Here is an 18,819-nt window from a genome sequence, read left to right as displayed (position 1 = left end):
GGTCTAACACTCCCGCTGTTGTTCATACCAATGGGAGCGACACCACTGCTAGACCAAGGGTTAGAGCATTTCATAAAATTTTAAATGTAGACATGGCCTGGGAGTGTTGTCATTATCTTCAATGGGAGCAGGCCCTTCATACGGATGATTGACAAAGAATAGATGTCATGAATGTGACTCTAAATAATGGATTAATGGCATGCCTCTTTGTGAAAGTCTATTTAAATTGTAGGACTGGGGTTGTCTGCAAGCCTATTTGCAACTGTTAGCAGGTGGGAATTGATTTCTTAGCATTAATTTCCTGCTGCATGGCTCTTTGTTTGCTTCATGTTCCTCTCCTGCTCCATTATGGCTGCTCAGTGGGTTGGTAATGCTTTTAAGTACAATGCTTAATTTTTTAAACAATTCAGGAAATATGTAACAATGTGTCATTACATAGCATTCAGACCAGTCTCTGCTAGCCATAACTGGCATATGTTTTCAACAGGGCATGTCAATTATGTGGGTTTTGCTTCTGTATAGACTGAATTTTGTAAGCCCTTGGGGCTAGATTGTGCTTTTACACCTGGCCCTCTATAAACAACAGCCCAGGGAAAGAATTGTGCCTCAGAATGTCTTATCTGCTTTTCTTGAAACCATGTCATTGTGACTTACTCTACACCTTTTGTAGTTACTCTTGATTTCTAGTTATAAGTTTCATTCTGCTTAGTTGCATAGATTCGTTATAATAAAAACATTGATCATTTATTTAGGGAGGACACAGGTCCATTTCATACAAGACTGTGTTTTTCCTTTCCCAGGTCCGCTGTGACACTGAGGTACAAGAACTGCGGCAATGGCAAAAGCAATTGAGAGAGGACAAGAACATTATTAAAAGAGTGCAAGAGTTCTGGACTAAACAGGAAACCAAAGGTAGGTTGCCCAAACCAGGGATTAAAGACTTTGTAATTTAAATGTTAAACATTTTATATGCACTCAGAGGTATGTACCACAGTGATAAACGGATCACAAATGACAATCCAGGCAAGGCATAGGTTTTACTGAAGTACTTTACTGCTCCTTCAGAATTCCTAGTTGCGTTTGTAACTTGAAAAGCTAATGCAAAATACAGTACTGGGCTAGATTCTCAGCTGGGGCAACTTTGTCATAGTTCCATTGGCTTCAATGAAGCTATGACAAGTTACACCAGCTGAGGATATGACCCAGTATTTCTTAGGGCCCCCTGGGCTCAGACTTCTCTACTAGATACCACCACATCTAAATACTGATGTTGCTAGCAGGATTCTAACATGGTTTTCCTGAAGATGAGGACTTTTCTGTCTGAGAACCATTATACTGTGTTATTCAAATTTTACCCTTTGTGCAGTGTAGTTTATTTGTATAAAGATTCTCAAGAAAAGAACAGGGAAAAAAATTTCCAGGGAAATCATGTTAGAATGCTGCTGCTAATAACTGTATAACCAACTGTTTGATCCCACTGTGGACAGGACTTTACAGATGGAGGGTAAACTTTGACCCTGTTTGTCTTCATATGTGCAAGCACATTCATAGAAAATAGAGAGACACTAGATGGATCATGATCCCTGTGATCTACTGTAAAGTACAGACCCTTTAGAACTGTTCATTTAGGGCTTGTCTACACAGCGCCATTGTAGAGCACTCTAATGCAGTGCTTCTCAAGCTATCTGATGTGGGGGACCAACAATTTTTTTTCCAATGTGCCAGGGACCGGTACCATATTATTATCCTATTTGACACTCTTATGAGGAAACTTGCTGCGGACTGGCAGCCGATGGCTTGCAGACTGGCACCAGTCCGCAGACCACCACTTTGAGAAGCACTGCTCTAATGCGTTGTGCTCTAACTGCCCCATATCGATCCTGCTGGCGTGAACTGAGAGAGACCTAGTTTGCATTAATGTAGTTCTGTCTGAAGCAAGACTATATCAGTGTGAACAAAATACCTTTTCATTCATGCCAGCAGGGTGTACATGGGGCAGTTAAAGTGCAACATGTTAGAGTGCTCTACAATTCACACCTCCGTAGTCTGAACTGAGTGACATGCAGACAAGTGATAGTGAAAAAATGAGTTGGGAGCCTTGAGTTGTTTGTTGGTTGGTTGGTTGGTGGGTTAATTGAACTTTCCTTGTTCCAATTCACGGAACATGCTTACATGGAGTTCTTTTTAACACAAGGAGTGAACAAAACAGCTAGAAATTCTGAACACAAGTTTCCCCTGATAAATTCAGGTAACTATGTTGAAATGGAGATTTTTGAAGTCTGACCATTTCTCAATTAGTAATGTAGAAAAAAGTTCTGTTAGTTTCATTGTTTTATATTTAGCTGTTCTTTTCAATTCAGTAGAGTTTATCATATGTGGCAAAGTACCTGCTTCTCCTCAGCTGGCTCAGTCCCTTTTTGCCTTGGAGACACAGGCTTGGGCAAAGCCAAGTCCTTCCCTGTCACACAGGGTCTGGCTGATCCTTTTCTCAGTCAGTCCCTTGCTCTGTTTTTTTCCCCTTCTGGGGAGAGTGCAGCCTTCCTTGCTGGAAGAGTTGAGAGTCTTGCTGCACTTACTTGCTAGCAACTTCTCTCACCCCTCCCCCACATCCCTGTCAGGAAGGGTTTCTTTTTATTTAAAAAAAAAAAAAAAAAAAAAAAAAAAAAAAGTCTCCAGCAATTGGGGCCAACTGAACCTAATCAGTTCCCTGGTAACCCCTGTTCCAGCTGAACCTTATTTCTCCATGGCTATCTCCCCTCCATGGATAGGGAGAGGCCTTTTAACCCCTCTGGGACTAATTACTACCCCTCCCTTGGTAGCTATTTGTCCTGGGTTTGCCACACACATTAATGTGCTTATTTGAAAACATAACGAGTTCTGGAATAAAAAGCTTGTTATTCTCAAGCAGTATCCCACATTAGATATGACATTTAAAAATATCTGAATGTAAAGAGCATTTAATAATTTTATTATCCATAGAACTTAGATTCTGCTGTAAATGATTAACCACATGCAATTCCTACAATAACTGATATTGTCAAAGATCTTCTATAGCTATTGCTAATTCCAAAACAGTTCTGTTTTCCATAATACAACACATGCTATTGTATGAAGTTGTTTAATTATAAAGTAATCTGTGCTTTGTAATTGTAAATGGAATTTATAACAGCCAGGTCATTAATTTAATGTGCTGCAATTATTTTTTTCACTGATGTTTACTCTGCATCCAATTTTTGTCCCTCAGTCACAAGCTTACTACCCTAGATGGAGAGCATGAAAATTGCATTTTCTTCCTTGTGCTTGCTGACTGTACCCTGAGATTTCACCTGTTTGTATCCTAAAATTCTTCCATGGGAACTTTAGCCTGAGGATGAATACTTGTGAGAGGAAAATTTTCTAAGAAGGGCAGCTCCATTCCTCAGCTGTAAATGTCCATTACTAATGATTATTATTGTGACCATTGTGGCTACAGTATCATTGTCATAAGCTCTTTGGTTCCAACGTTGCACAGTTTAGTTATTTTCCTCAGTTATTTTCTTTGCATAGTGCCATTAGTGTACTGTACATTCAGGCCCTGATCATGCAAGATTTTCCCATGTGCTGGACCTCTGCACTTGGGTAGAACCCCACTGATTTCAGTTGGGCTCCATGTGGGCTCCTCTGTGGGATTTGTTGCAGGCTTAATGCCTTTATCATTTTTATAATGATGCCGAATATAAAAAAGGGATTGCATATACTGTAGAGTTCCTCGTGTAACCGTATCTTAGATTCCCTAAACTCTCTTCTCTCCCTCACCCTCGGAAGACTATTAAGTGTGTATTGAGCTTCCTAAAAATGTGTGAATGTATAGAATTGCTTCCTATTTTTAACTACATATGTGCATGCATTGAATGGTAGTCTTGAAAAGATACAGTCAAGGTGACATTGTAATTATCTTTTTGTAGTGAAGCATTCTGATAATGTATGCTAAACACCTGCTAGAACTACAGTCAGAACTGGAACAGACTATCAGTAAAAGGCAATCAACGTGTACCAAATGATTTTTTCCACTAGATTTATTTTAACACATACATAGTTATATGCATACAATATGGATGTGTATATAAATATCTTATTAAATAGTGCCATTGTAATTAGATTTCATCTTCCTCTCTTCAGTATTCCTGGTGAAAACAGGGACATATTATCTCATTTTATGCAACAACCATGCAGACAACTCCGCCCAAGGGTTCTGGGTGAGGGTATTTTCAGCTGTTGTATTGGATCTGTGGCATAATACAGACTTTCTCACATTACACTGAGTCAAACTCTTCTAGGACAGATACAGTGTTAAATTGCCATAGCTGCATCCATCCATCCATCCATCCAGTTGTTTGTTTGTTGATTCGTTCACTCTGAATGATATATTTTAAAACCTTGTGATAAGAATTGCAAAAAAAAAAAAAAAAAAAGAACAAAGTCCAGCCTGCAGGAGGTTGCTAGCATATTGTTTACTTCAGCAAAATGTAAACTCACTCTGCAGCTAGAAGCTGTATTTTTTGATTTGGTGATAATCATCCTATCACATGATTTTATCAGGACATGTGCACCCAGGATATATATAGTCCCATTGACTTCAAAACAGAACTTCAGTGGAACTTAAGTGATGCATAGGCTTTCTGTTACCCCACTGTGTAGGGGACAAAGTTCACATTTTATGAATGAGGTTCTATTTTTAACATTGAGGCAAAATGTGATTATAATTTGTAGCTGGATATTTCAGGACTTGGTGCTGATGTCTCCTCCTCCAGTTGTTCATCACACACATTCCTATCATGTATTCAGTAATAAAACATGTATATTGGAATATATTTTCATTGCAGCACTTGAAGAGTTAAATTCACAGCACTTGTCAGCATCAACAATTTTCACCCAAAGAATCACCAGGCTGCACTGATCAGGTGCATCAAATAGTAGCAGGTAGCGTTGGGTAAATTTTTAACTAAACAATGACGAATGGCAGCCACTGCAGCAGTTCTAGACATCTACATGAAACACAGGAACTGACTGTAAACAGCAATACCAGTAGGTTGCATCTGACAATGAAAGGCAGGTTTGAGTCTGAGGTCAGTCAATGGAAGTTTTTTTCTTCCACAATATAAGTAGAATTTTTTGAGAACACCACGCTGGAAATCACAGAGGTTGTGAAGCACCAATTAAGGACGAATTTGATGCATACAACTCATTAAAAAAAAATCTTGATAATTAGAGCCATCATAACAACGAAACATTATTTCAATAGATATTTTGATATGAATTCTTTCAAACCTTCCAGTGTTATGTCAAGGACTGCTCTGGTGCTCTGGATCCAAAGATGACTGTGTATGTGCGAGTATATATACATACTATTGTGTTATTATTGGATGTGAAGTATCATGAGCTGCTAAATTCAACTAGAAACAGGCATGGTACTCTAAATTTAGGACATGTTGAGAGCAGAAGTGGAGTTTGCATCATTGAAGTACACATTTCAGAATCATTATTGGGTCCAGGGTAGTTCTGTGATCTCTTTTGATGAAGTCTTCAGTCATGTCAAATTATGGCAATTTGTTATAAAGACTGTACAGATTCACCATATATGCATTAATATTTATGCTGCAGTCTTACACAGAAAAGGTCAGGGTTTTGTTTGCCAGCCTACGCAGCTGCCTCAAGGATATTTTATAGCTGCGCACACTTCATTTTGCAGTGTAAAATAACACAGTGCTTCAGGAAAATTTACATTTACATCTATAATATGCACGTGTATCTGTGTGATAATGCAGTATAGTTCTAGTTTTAATAGCTGAAGGGAAGGGGATTAGATTAAATGTTCAATAACTGTATATGTAAAAATTAAAAAATAAATCCATCACAGATACATTCTCCTCTTCCAGCAGGCTTAGCTGAGATCTAAGGAAACTTTGGCAAAACCTGCTGTGATTTTCTTCTAGCACCTGTGGAATTCCATAGACTATTAGTCATGGTTTTAAAATGGTTCAGTTTTTATCTGCTTTTTTTGCACATCTGCATTTTTGAAGAACACAATATGGATCATTCTGGAATATCTGAGAACTGTGGCTCCAAAAATGCTATTAGAATCTATAAGCAACCCACATAATGTGATGTATTTCAAATGTTTCTTAATAAATTCACCTGTATTATAGATTAACAAAATATAGGGCCAACTTCTGCCCTCAATAACACCCGTGTAATTCCATTTATGTCAATTGCCCAGAATCTGCATTTCTGAAGGGAACATTAGAATTTGATCCAGCATGTTTGCTAATCCATTTTAAATTACTTAAGCTGAGTGTTTGTGTTCTGGGCACATTTTTCAGTGTGTTAGCATTTATATTATCTCATCAAAGCATGGAAGCTTTTTACATGGCTAACTCCCATAGATGGCAATGAGAGTTATGCATATATGTCTCCTGCTTATTGATGGAAAAACAAGCCCCTAAATTAGGATCATACTAGTCAGAGAGAGAAAACAGTTATTCAATTTATCGAGACCATCCTACTACATATTTATGATATAGTCTCCTGAAACAGGACATATTTGATATTAAACTGATACTACACTTAAGGGCTTGTCTACACATTGTTACTCCTGAGGGAATTCTGTGCCAAAAAAATAAAAATAATGTGCACAATATTTTAAAATTCTGCAAATGTTATTTGTCAATAAATAAATGTGACTCCAGCATAGCAGTGGGAGCACAGGCCACTGCATTCAGGTGGGAGATCACCCTTAAGCCCCCACCTCTCCCAATACAGGGACTCGGCAGTGAGACTGCACAGTCTCAACCAGGTGTGGGTGGGCAAGCTCAACCTGGCATGATCCAAGTGTGGAGAGGCTTGGTGTGGGGTGAGAGGTTTTTGTGTGGGGAAGTCTGGGTGCAGGCGGCTCAGTGGGTGATCTGGACGCCCAGGGGGTCATTAGGGGGTTCCCGGTGCAGGGGCAATGGGACTCTGCAGGGGGTCCAAGTGAAGGTGATTGGAGCTCAGCAGCAGGAGATCTGGGTGGGGGGAGATGTTAATACTGTAAAGACAAAAACAGAAGGCTGATATGTCAATATCACAGCATGCTACCATGTAACACTCCTTTCCTTCCTAGGCCAGTGGGGACTGAGAATATGGCAAAACGAGTGTGATCAGCCCCTGGGAGGAAATAATAATTGTATAATGTCAAGTATCAGAGGGGTAGCCATGCATCCGACTAAGTGGGTATTCACCTACGAAAGCTAATGCTCCAATACGTCTTTTAGTCTATAAGGTGCCACAGGATTCTTTGCTGCTTTTAATAATATAATGATGGAGATATACCTATCTCATAGAAGTGGAAGGGACCCTGAAAGGTCATTGAGTCCAGCCCCCTGCCTTCGCTAGCAGGACCAAGTACTGATTTTGCCCCAGTTCCTTAAGTGGCCCTCTCAAAGACTGAGCTCACAACCCTGGGTTTAGCAGCCCCATGCTGAAACCACTGAGCAATCTCTCCCCCCATACTTTATGGTTCTCTTGGGTGAGGCCTCTGTCAGTTAGGAGCTCTGGTATTAATGGGCATGTTCAGCTGTCCCTTTAGGTCACTGTGAAATGAGGCCTTTGGAAAGGGGAGAATCTTAAAAATCACAAAAACAACGAGGAGTCCTTGTGGCACCTTAGAGATTTACAAATGTATTTGGGCATAAGCTTTTTGTGGGCTAGAACCCACTTCATCAGATGGATGAAGTGGAAAATACAGGAACAGGTATAAATACATGAACAGATGTGAGTTGCCTTACAAGCGTGAGGTCAGTCTAACGAGACAATTCAATTGACAGCAGGATATCAAGGGAGGAAAAATAACTTTTGAAGTGGTAATGAGTGTGGCCCATTTCAGACAGTTGACAAGAAGGTGTGAGTAACAGTAGGGGAAAATTAGATTTAGGTTTTGTAATGACAGTCGACCTTGCATCCTCAGTCAGATGAATAATTGAAAACTTCCAACACAATTGAAACTGTTCTGCCCAACTGCCTTTCTTGCAATACATCATGACAACATTGTTTTAGGACCACATTTTCAAAAGCAACCCATAAAATTGTGCCCATTATTTATCACCTTTTGATTTTTATGCATATAAAACCACGGAGTTGTGAATGCAGCCTGTGTTTGCAAATGCAAATAGCATAGCTATGTGTCTATCCAGTCTATATGCACAATCATAGGATGCATGCAGAAGTCAAAATTTCAGGCATGCAAAATCTTAGAAATGAAAAGGTAGAAATGAAAATTTCAGAGGCCAAAATGAGGACTCTTTGAAAATATGGACCTGAAGCAGGGGTGCTGGAAGAATTTTCATAGTGATGGCCATTGAACCAAATTGTAAACCTTGTATATAATGGAAACCATTTCAAGCCAGAGGGTGCAGCAGCACCCCTAGTTCCAGCACCTATGACCTGAAGGATTGTATACAATGAAAAGTAAGAGAAATGGACTGTGTGCTGTGGCAGTTAGATTCAATCAAAGAGCTGCTTTCATACTGAAGAAATGGAAACATTTCTGTTATCTCTATTTAAACTAATTTGGGGGTAGATACGGAGAGATTTCCTTTGCTCTCTGCCAATTATTTCAGGAAGTAAAGTTTTCTCCTTTATCCCTTTTATCACTTTCACCCATCTTTCCACGTATTGAATTCATTATATTTAGGTTAAGGAAATCACAGCCAGGTCTACACACAATAGTTGCACTGGTTTAACTAACGCTGTGAGTTTGCACTGATTTACTTAAACTGGTGCAGCTTTGTGTGTGAACAGTCTTTTAGCGATTGAAACCTGGCTTACATCAGTTTAGCTTGCCCAGGTTACTTAATTGCACCTGCAAGTACTTAACAGGGCCAGTTAAACCAATATATCCGTGTACAAGCACAAAGGTGCACTAGTTTAACTAAATCAGTGCAACATCACCACTTAGTTAAACCAGTGAGCTTTGTGCGTAGACCAGGGCACGGCATTTGTAGTGACAAAAACTTTGATGGCACAAATAAAGGATTGCATTTCACAATAAGAAAAAAACCTAACCTGAATATTCTATAACTATGTTTAAATTCATAATAAATGCTTATTGCTACATTACAGTAAAGATTCATTGAAATATTGTATTTTTAACCTTGTTATTTATTTAATGTTGCAAACAGTGTTGAAACTAATGATAAAGAAAATACACCTCTACCCCGATGTAACGCCACCTGATATAACATGAATTCGGATATAACGTGGTAAAGCAGCGCTCGGGGTGGGGCTGCGCACTCTGGTGGATCAAAGCAAGTTCGATATAATGTGGTTTCACCTATAACACAGTAAGATTTTTTGGCTCCCGAGGACAGCGTTATATCGGGTTAGAGGTGTAGCTTTTAAAACTGCAAGCTGTAGAATAGCTTTTCGAAAATGCTAACTCAGGCAGTAATGTGATTCATCTGACACTACTAGAATGATCAGCATACCTTCCATCAAAATATCTGCCAAGTAATCTGTAGTGTGAGCTAAACATCAGATTTATAAACTTGATTTCAGGAGGACCCATTGGACAAATATTTACATTTTTATGAAGCTATATTTATGTTTTCTTAGCATCTGTCCCAATGAATGTATAAAAAAAGTAAGCACGGGGTTATGAATTTAACTATTTGTATAATTTAACATAAATTTAACATTTTAAAATGTGTTCTTATTTATTCTGTTTTCAAAAGAAATAGAGTTATGGAAATTAAAGCAAATTTTCAGGAAAATCTTTTAAACCACATTAATTATTATTTGGCCAAATACTGAAGTTCTTTTTATTCAGTCCTTACTGGGGCAAAACACCAGTGAGGGTTTGCCTGAGTGAGGAAGGAGGCCTGGATCCACAAAGGGAATTAGGCATTGCAACACTGAGTGTTTGTTTTACTTCTAGGCCCTAGAAAATCACTGGAATAACAGTGAGTTCCACAAAGCCTGGATTAGGCACTAGGCTCCCTATACAATGAATGAGGAGAGATGGGCACCTAACAATGGGATCCACAAAAGCCAGCACGCTAGCCAATGGGAGATGCGAATGAGGGGGTGTGTCCTAAGCCTCACCCCTTTCTCTGAGTTCAGGTCCTAAGGGCTTGTCTACAAGATCAGCACTGCTGTGCCTCTGTAGCCCTTGTGAACACTACCTACATCAGAGGTTCTCAAACTGGGGGTTGGGACCCCTCAGGGTTGCGAGGTTATTACATGGGGGGTCATGAGCTGTCAGCCTCCGCCTCAAACCCCACTTTGCCTCCAGCATTTATAATGGTATTAAATATATAAAAAAGTGTTTTTAATTTATAAGGGGGGGGGGTCGCACTCAGAGGCTTGCTGTGTGAAAGGGGTCACCAGTACAAAAGTTTGAGAACCACTGACCTACACCAGCAGGAGGGATTCCCCTATTGGCATAGGTAATCCACCTCCCCAAGAGGCAGTAGCTAGGCTGACAGAATTCTTTTTTCAGTCTACCACTGTCTACATGGGGACTTATGTCTGCTTAACTATGCTGCTTAGGGGTATGGATTTTTCACACCCCTGAGTGACGTAGTTGTGATGACCTAAATACCCAGTGTAGACCAGGCCATAGTCAGGGCTTATCTACTTGCACTCCACAGCTGGACCTCTTGCAATCCACATTCCTGGAATCAGGTGGCTTAGGCACCTAAATAGTTCTTATAGGAAATGCTGGCAAATGAGGAGCAGGTGCTACCTCCCTTATAACTTCTAGCCCAGTGGCTGGAATACTTACTTGGGGTGTGGAAGACCTAGGCTCAATTTCCCCCTCTGCTGAGGGGGGAAAGGATTTAAACAGTGGTCTCCCACCTCTTGAGAGTGCCCTAACCACTGGGCTTTGAGATATGGGGCTCCCTCAGGCTCTCTTGTTGAAACTGTCACACTTTGGATAAATAGTTGAGGAGTGATTGGACGGGGGGGCTGGACCCTGGGTCTCTCACATCCCCAGTGGGCACCTAACCGCTCAGCTAGGGAGTTAAATATCACTGGGCCTGAGAGCAAGATCAAGTATTTATCCAAAGTGGAACAGCTTCAACAGATGAGATTGATGGACCCTACATCAGACTATTTTGTAGCCCCAGTAATTAGGTCACTCCTCTGAGAGGTAGGAGAAATCCCCTCGGTTCAAATTCTTTCTCCCCATCAAACAGAAGGGGGAATTGTACCTGGCTCTCCCATCTCCCAGGTGAGTGCTCTAACCACTGGGTTAAAATTTATAAGGGACGTGGTTCCTCCTCTGGGTAGATTTTGAATAGGGCCCAGTTTGGTGGGTGATCAGAGCATGCCTACTGGATTGAGCCCTCAGATGAGATAGGCATGACCCCCACTATCTTCTCCTGGTTTGAGGAGTGCACTGGGACTTAGACATGAAATAGGCATCTGATTACCTAGCGTGACGCAGCAGTGTGCATGACCAGAGGCAGGAACTTTTACAGCAAAAATTTAGGCACCTACAGAGTTGGGCAGCAGCCGAGAGCAGGTTTTGTGGACCACAGTGATACCTAAATCTGGAATTTAGGCATCTGTATCTGGGGTGCCCGCCCTTGCCCTGACATCTATGGTAGCTTTTTCATTGGCTACAGTGGGAGCAGAATCAATCCCTGAGAAAGGATTTCAGGTTTGTCCCTGGCTCCTTGTATACTGCAAATTCCACCTCCAAATTATTCCTCTTTCTTGTAAAAACTCTGAATGGGCTTGCTCCAGCCTATCTTACGGCTTTGGGATAAATCGAGAGGAAACTAAATTGACATAATTTACCAATTCCCAGCCTTGGATTAAGGCAGTCTGTCCCCTCCCCCTCTTGGTCTCCATCCCAACACTGTCTACCCACACTTGGACTGCACGTGGTATGTTCCATCCCAGAGATAGTGACCTCCTGAGCTATTGTTTCAGGGTGTCTGCAGACTCAGGAAGTTGTCACTGCATCAATTATACTCAGTTCATGTTTTCAAGCTTTTCTTCACAACTGCAAGGGCTAGAAACTCAAGTTTTGTTGTTTTTTTTTAAATTAAAGCTTAGATTCTGATGTAATCACTTGATTCCAGGGCTAGGTGCAATCTGGCTCCTTAATTCCCCACCCCATGGTTCTTCGTAGAGTGCTTATGTATTAATCCAGCCCTGCCATCTCTTCTTTCCCCTACCACACAAGTATGGTTTTACCAGGATAGAATTCCTTGACACTCCCAGACTTACTTTTTTAGTTACACCCACTTACACTTCCCAATGGTAACTTACATCCCCTTACAAATGACCTCTGAAAATTGGCCTACTAAGTCTAAAGGAGTCAACGTGGATATAACTCACATGCTGAGGAGCCAAAAGAGAGGAATGTAGCAGTTACCAGGAGGGCATAAGGATGCAAATGTTAAAGGGCTGGTCTACACTGGAGGCGGGGGGGAGGGGATGAGGTCGATGTAAGATACGCAACTTCAGCTACGGGAATACATCGACTTCAGCTACCCTATCTTATTTCAATTTACCTCCTGTCCTCACAGCGCGGGATCGATGGCCACGGCTCCCCCATCGACTCTGCTTCCACCTCTCACCCTGGTGGAGTTCTGGAGTCGACGGGAGCATGTTCGGGGATTGATTTATTGTGTCTAGACAAATCGATCCCCGATAGATCGATCGCTACCCACCAATCTGGCGGGTAGTGTGGACGTACCCAAAGTAAGCCTACTTTAACATGTGTCCAAGTGTGAGTACTCTCACACTTATACTCACAGATTGGTAAAAGGCTGCTACTGAGTCTAATCACTTACTTTACACATCACCTCTGAATTTTGCTCCTTGTTTCTGCCTGCTCTGCCCCGTTACCTCTACTGATCTAGTGCCAGCTTCCTTGCTGACCTTTCATACAATCTCTTTGCTTTGAGTCCAAAAGTTTCTCTGCAGCTCCTGCCATCTGGAACAATCATCCCATATTTCTCCACTGACTCTCCATCTATTTCAACTCTCATTAGAAAACATCTCTTTTCTTCATTGTCTGTACCGTTTTAATTTCTCCCTCGGTTTTATTTTGACTTGCTCTCTGTTTCTGTTATTTAACTCTGCAAAGTGTTTTGGGATGCAGTTAGAATGAAAGCATTGCATGAAAGTGACTGTAGAAAATAGTGACAGGTTTCAGAGTAGCAGCCGTGTTAGTCTGTATCCGTAAAAAGAAGAGGAGTACTTGTGGCACCTTAGAGACTAACAAATATATTTGAGCATAAGCTTTCGTGGGCTACAGCCCACTTCATCGGATATAGGAAATAGTGGTGTTTCACTGTACTGAGGATTATCCTGAAGGGTGTATGCTATACTGTCATGCTACAGTGCTCTCATAATCCAAGGTAAGGACTTGAATAAACTTCAGCTGGTCTTTACTTCTGAGTCACCATTTTCCTTCTAAAATGCTGGGTATAGAGAACTTCCCTAGTGGTCAAGAGGTCAACCTGATAGCTCCTGTGGAGAACAAAATGTCACCTTGTTAGTGAAAATTACTGTAAATACTTTAATTTATATTACTGTAGCACCCTGGTCTCTAGGTGCTACAGTAATATAAATAATAATAAATTAGAGAGGGCCACAAAGTTGCATTCAGGGCTGGATTAGGAGTAGACTAGGATATGGGTTTGAGTCTTGAGGGTGAATCAGGGGTCGGATTTAAATTTAGATTCGAACTAGTCAACATTTTGCCATATCTGTTTTTGTGAAAAATTTTGGTTTCTCACCCCCCCCCCAAAAAAAAATTGGTTTCTGAAATCCAAAAATATTTCAGTTTTGTAAATTTTGGAATGACAACTCTAAAAATTTCAAATAAATGATTCAATATAAAATGAAAAAAAAAAGTGAAAATTGTCAAAGGAAAAAGCCCTTTAACAACCAAATTTTGTTTAGCTGCAACAGCCCTGATGTCTGGAGATGTGTTTTGGGGAGATTTTTGATTACTTTCTATTTAGCAAAACATAAAAGTCTCCTGAGAGGATGGGACAGCAGTAGCTGGGCTTCTGCTGCATTTGAAAACATTGTTCCCCACTGACTTCATTACTTAGCTGAAATTCTTTTAATTGGAGCCTAGTTAAACTAACTCTATAGCTGCCTTCATGTTATCTGTGATTAAAACTGGCAGGATGTGACAGAGACAGCACCATCCTTTGTGATTTCCTTTTTTCCCCAGCATGCCTTCCCGGGGCTAGCCCTTTCCATTTTGCCAGAGCCAAACAGCTGTAGCCATAAGGTAGCCATTTTAGAACTGGCTATGGTTTGCTGCATCTTCCTGTTTTCTACCTGGTAAGTGCTCTTAGCTCCTGTCATGTTTTTTATTCCCAAGGGATAATGTTCTTTCATACAGTCCTGAGATTTGGTTGAAGACCAGATTGTATTTTTAAAGCTCAGATCTTCATTGTGGTGGTATAGAGCAGCTCTGTACCGGTTTGAATTCCACTGGCTGGTGCAGGGGAAGAGGTTGGGAGCGCAGGGACTACAGCTGGGGCTGGCATCTCTGCAAGAAGGTCCAAGAGATTAAGGTTCCTTATCTGTTCCCCTCTTGTGCACCTGTGCTAGGGTTAGGAACAAGCTGATCCTGAGCCTCATAAAACCTGAGCAATGTACTGAGAAGTAGCAGCATAGTGTGACAGTATTGGAAATGAACAACTATGTGTTTGTACAATGTAAGGATTTTAAAGACATTTGGTCCTTATTTTTGGAACCTTCTAAAGCCTTTATTAATCACTTGCATATGCACTATACTATGCTGACATTCTTGTCTGTTACGCCGGTTCTCTTTGTGCTGGTGTGCTGTTGGTTCTCTGTATCAGGTGTAACAGTTTGTATCTTAAATGTCTGTCTTGTTTTTCCACTTGCTCTCTTTTCTTCTTCCTCCTCTTGGTCTGTATTTTTCTTGGGGGGAAAAATATTAGAAGAAATAATTTATTTCATCTGTGAACATTTTTCAATCAGCTATGAAACCAGCAGCTAAAACAAATGAATCAAATATGTTAGCAGTGTGAGATAACTTTATATGATGCAGGCTCTCAATATGTGACAAAGAAACCTGCACAGCAGGTAACTTTCTGCTTTCTAGACACAGAATGTTCCTTTATGTGCAACTTGGTTTCATGTGTATTTCTTTTTGGAGAGAGCAGCTGCATAAATATCACCAGAAACAGTTGCTTTCTTCTGCCTTGTTACTCTTTTGTAGTGAGATATTTTAAAAGAAATGTCTTTAAGGCAATTATCAGGAAACAGAAGATAACAGGATACCCTGCAGTTTACCATTGAGAGGAAATATCTCTCATGGTACTTCAGGGACTGGTGATTGTGATCTTAATTAATTCATTAATGATCTGGGAGATGTGGTTAACAGCACAGCAATGAAATGCCCAGGTGTAATAATACAAAGGGACCTAGGGAGGTTAGAAACTTGGGCCGAAAATAATAAAATGAAATTCTTGGGAAAATGCAAGCTACACCATTTGGTGGTGGTGGGAGACTAGGAATACAGACATTCCAGGGAAGGGAGAAAGCTTGGAAATAGCTAACCTGAATGAGCCCTAGTCTGGGGTGATAGGCAGCAAATTAGATGTTTGCACCAGGATGTGGCAACAGCAAAGAGCAATGTAATTTGAATCTGCATTATGTCACAGACCAGAGAAGTAATAGTCACTCTTTACACAGCTCTGGTGCAGCTGCACTGAATTAGGAGGAGAGATTTGCAAAATTAAATATATCTGCAGATGCTAAGACAAGTAAGGAGGACATATGTCTGCACATGTTTGAAGAGTGTAAATACGGTACAAAGGATAGAGAAGGTTTGCCGAGTGTGGTATGTGGGTGGGTAAGGGATAAGAGAAATCAGTGAAATTAGGAAAGGGAAAATAATTTATGCTGAAAAAACTTCCAGACTCCCAAAGCTGCACACAAGTAGGAATATGATCTTATTCATATGGCTAGATTGATCAGTGTAAATGGAGCCATTTACACCACGTTTGCAGGATTAGATCATTACACTGGGGAATAGTGGAAGGGCGACATAGTTTGGTTTAAACCAGACTGAATACATTAAAATGTGTAGATAACAGTCCTGCACTGGCAAAAGAGAGAGCCTGGATGACCTTTAATTTTTAAAATACAGTATTTACAGATAATCTGATTTCTAGATGTTTCCTAAAACAAAAGCTTCTATATTCAGAATTGTTTAAAATGGGCTTCATAAAAACAATCGTTTGCAATGAAAAAATAAGCAAAATGTGCAAGCTTTTACATTAGACCAAAATAGCCGTACAAACCTCTTTGACACACAAGAATAATCCAAGAACAAAGCACTGTTGATCGCTGTATATGTAGTGTTTACATCAAGCTAATTGAAAATGCTTGAGATGTTTAGAAAGTTTAATCTTGGCAGTAACAGCTGAGAATGTGATAAAAGTCATAAGACTCCTGATGTAGAGCCTGCTGGATTGGTCCACACCCCTGAGTCAGATGTCTTTGGAAAGCTAAAATCCTTGCAAGTTTACATTAGTCATGGCTGAAAAAATTAAAGGTGATAGTTTGGTTGTGTCAGTGCTCAGATAGATGACAGCTAGACATGTGATCCCCTGAGTACAGTAGTATAGACTCAGTAATATTGCAGCTACTGAGTGCACAAAGTAGCTGTTCCATACAAACATTCTATTTTTTCCCCAGTGTCTTTGCTTGAGGCTATGTGTCATTCTGCAACCTTGGCAGTGTTCCTTGATGTTTTCTTAATGTTGACCTGCAAAGGGAAAAAAGAGCTTGTGCCTTTTTGTGATGCAGACAGATACAATTTAAAAAAAAAAAATAGAGGTGGGGTGGAGGTTCTTGTTTTTACATCTGTTTTCTCTGGAAGACTAGTGACCAGAGCACTAGTGAAATTGCAACATGATGAAAATACAAGCAGAAAAGTTGAAAAGGAAAAAGGGTTTTTTGGTTTTTTTTTTTTTTTTTTAACTCTTGGATTGTTTTTGATCATTTAGGGTTTTTGCTTTAGCTCTTTGTTAACCTCACTCCAGTATGTATAAACACTGGGGGGAAAGGCTGAACACCCCTTCCTGGCCAGTTAAGGTGTGAGGGCCCACAAAAGTCATTTAATACCTCCACCAAAGCCTGCAACAAAACCAGACTAGACACTCCTGATATTTGAATAGCATGCAGGAAACCAAGTAGGAAAATAAAATAAAACTACCAACACCACCAAATGATAAGGAAGCAAAAAAGTGCAAATTACCAATTAAAAATATTCTTCAATACTTTCTTGGACTCCACAAGCAGTAAATGGTTTTACAACACTGAATCCTGTTTTACAAAATGAAAACCAATTTAAAAAACCCAAAATCAAAGATTTCCTTTTGATTCAATACATAGTTGAAATATTCCAATGTGCATTTTCAGAACTCTTCTTAATGTGTTTGGCAGTCTGAAAATGTGGGTGGGAAGAAGAGATAACGTAGTGATTATCAATTGCAGAGCTTTGGTGCTGTTCATGCTTCAACAGGCCACAAACTACTGTGGAGCTTTGCCATGTTATTTATAGAGGAGCAGCGATGTGCATGGTGCATTACAGAGAATACATATTGCTAGCTGCTAAATTCCACTTGGTGCGAGGGCCCACACTTTGCACTATGGTTAATGAGCAGTGGGTGATGCTTGTGCCTGCTCATGTATCTTGTGCCTGAGAGTATAAATAGGGACTGGAGAGGGGCTGACATATTTTGTGTGGTAGAAATTTCAGCAGTATGGTTGTCTCATAGGTGTAAATGCAGTTTCTATGAAACCTCATCAGCAGACCTGGTAAAGGGACACTCCTGTTTTGTGCCCAAGCTGGCTCCCTTCCATTCTCTCCAGTTGCAGAAGCCCCTGCTCCTGGGCCAGCTCTCATGCACTATTTATCATAGTAGCACACCCCATTTCTCCCCACCCCTTTCCAATTCTGTCCAGTTCTCCCTTGCTGGCCTGCATCCCTCCCTTTTCATCTCCCCTCCACTTCCAGACTCTCTCCAGTTTTCCTTCCCCATTTTATAGACACAACCCATCTGTTTTGCTCAGGTGCTCAGACTGCCTTTGTTCTGAATTTTTCTTCTCTCTGTCCAGTCTCTTCTTTGCCTAGATTTTCATCCTACCTGTTCAGGTTTGTGTTTTGGCCATTGCATGTTAGTTTTCCAGAAACAAATCTATTCTCTTGCTGTGGGTTTCTTTGAGTAGTAGGGAGTGCTGATCTCAGGTCACCAATTCCTCTGTGAGAGGATAATGGGATGTGATTAGGAATTGTTACAGTCTCATCATTATGCATGATTCGATCTGTTCCATTCTCTCTCACTTTAAGCTTTTCTTCCAGCATGTTTATGGATGTGTTCCTGCTTGTAGACTTTGAATTGTAAAGATATTGTCCAAAATGCAAGAATGTTGGAAGAATGTTCTCACTGTTTTTGTTAGAAGCCAAATGTAAAATCAAGTTCCCTCTCTTAAAGTAACCTCTGAAATGCACACATTAAAAAAGATTAAGGGAAACTCAATGCTGCACATAGAAAGTAACTGGTTTAGAGAAATTCTCTTAAGAAAACCTGAAAAATAACTGCTGTACTTCGTATTTTACTGTTTCTTCAGGCTACATTGGTGGAGAACAGTAGCAGCTAATTCATGTATCTCAAAATTTTCAGCCATTGTCAGCTAGTTTCTATAGTAGGGTGTGTCTGTGTTTGTCTTTGTATCTGTGTATCAGATCTGGGTCCCTTAAATAGTTGTAGGCTTGATCCTGGG

The 18,819-nt window shown here is 40.4% G+C and overlaps 1 protein-coding gene across 2 annotated transcripts in view; it reads left to right on the top strand.

The window, feature by feature from the left end:
* IQCK (IQ motif containing K) overlaps positions 1-18,819 on the top strand; it is an 87,875-nt gene that overhangs the window by 59,985 nt on the left and 9,071 nt on the right. Inside the window, exons 8-9 of one of the 2 annotated variants that reach the window (XM_032800175.2) lie at positions 801-912; positions 5,916-5,991. In XM_032800175.2, the coding sequence (XP_032656066.1) occupies positions 801-912; positions 5,916-5,935 (132 nt within the window). In that variant the 3' untranslated portion in view covers positions 5,936-5,991. Of the gene's footprint in view, positions 1-800; positions 913-5,915; positions 5,992-18,819 lie in introns of those variants that run through there. The other variant, XM_032800174.2, reaches the window with a different exon arrangement.

This window comes from Chelonoidis abingdonii, chromosome 9 (assembly GCF_003597395.2).
Source record: "Chelonoidis abingdonii isolate Lonesome George chromosome 9, CheloAbing_2.0, whole genome shotgun sequence".
Lineage (NCBI taxonomy): Eukaryota > Metazoa > Chordata > Testudines > Testudinidae > Chelonoidis > Chelonoidis abingdonii.
Note: the sequence above shows the minus strand (reverse complement) of the source record. Positions and strands in the feature narration are given on the sequence as shown.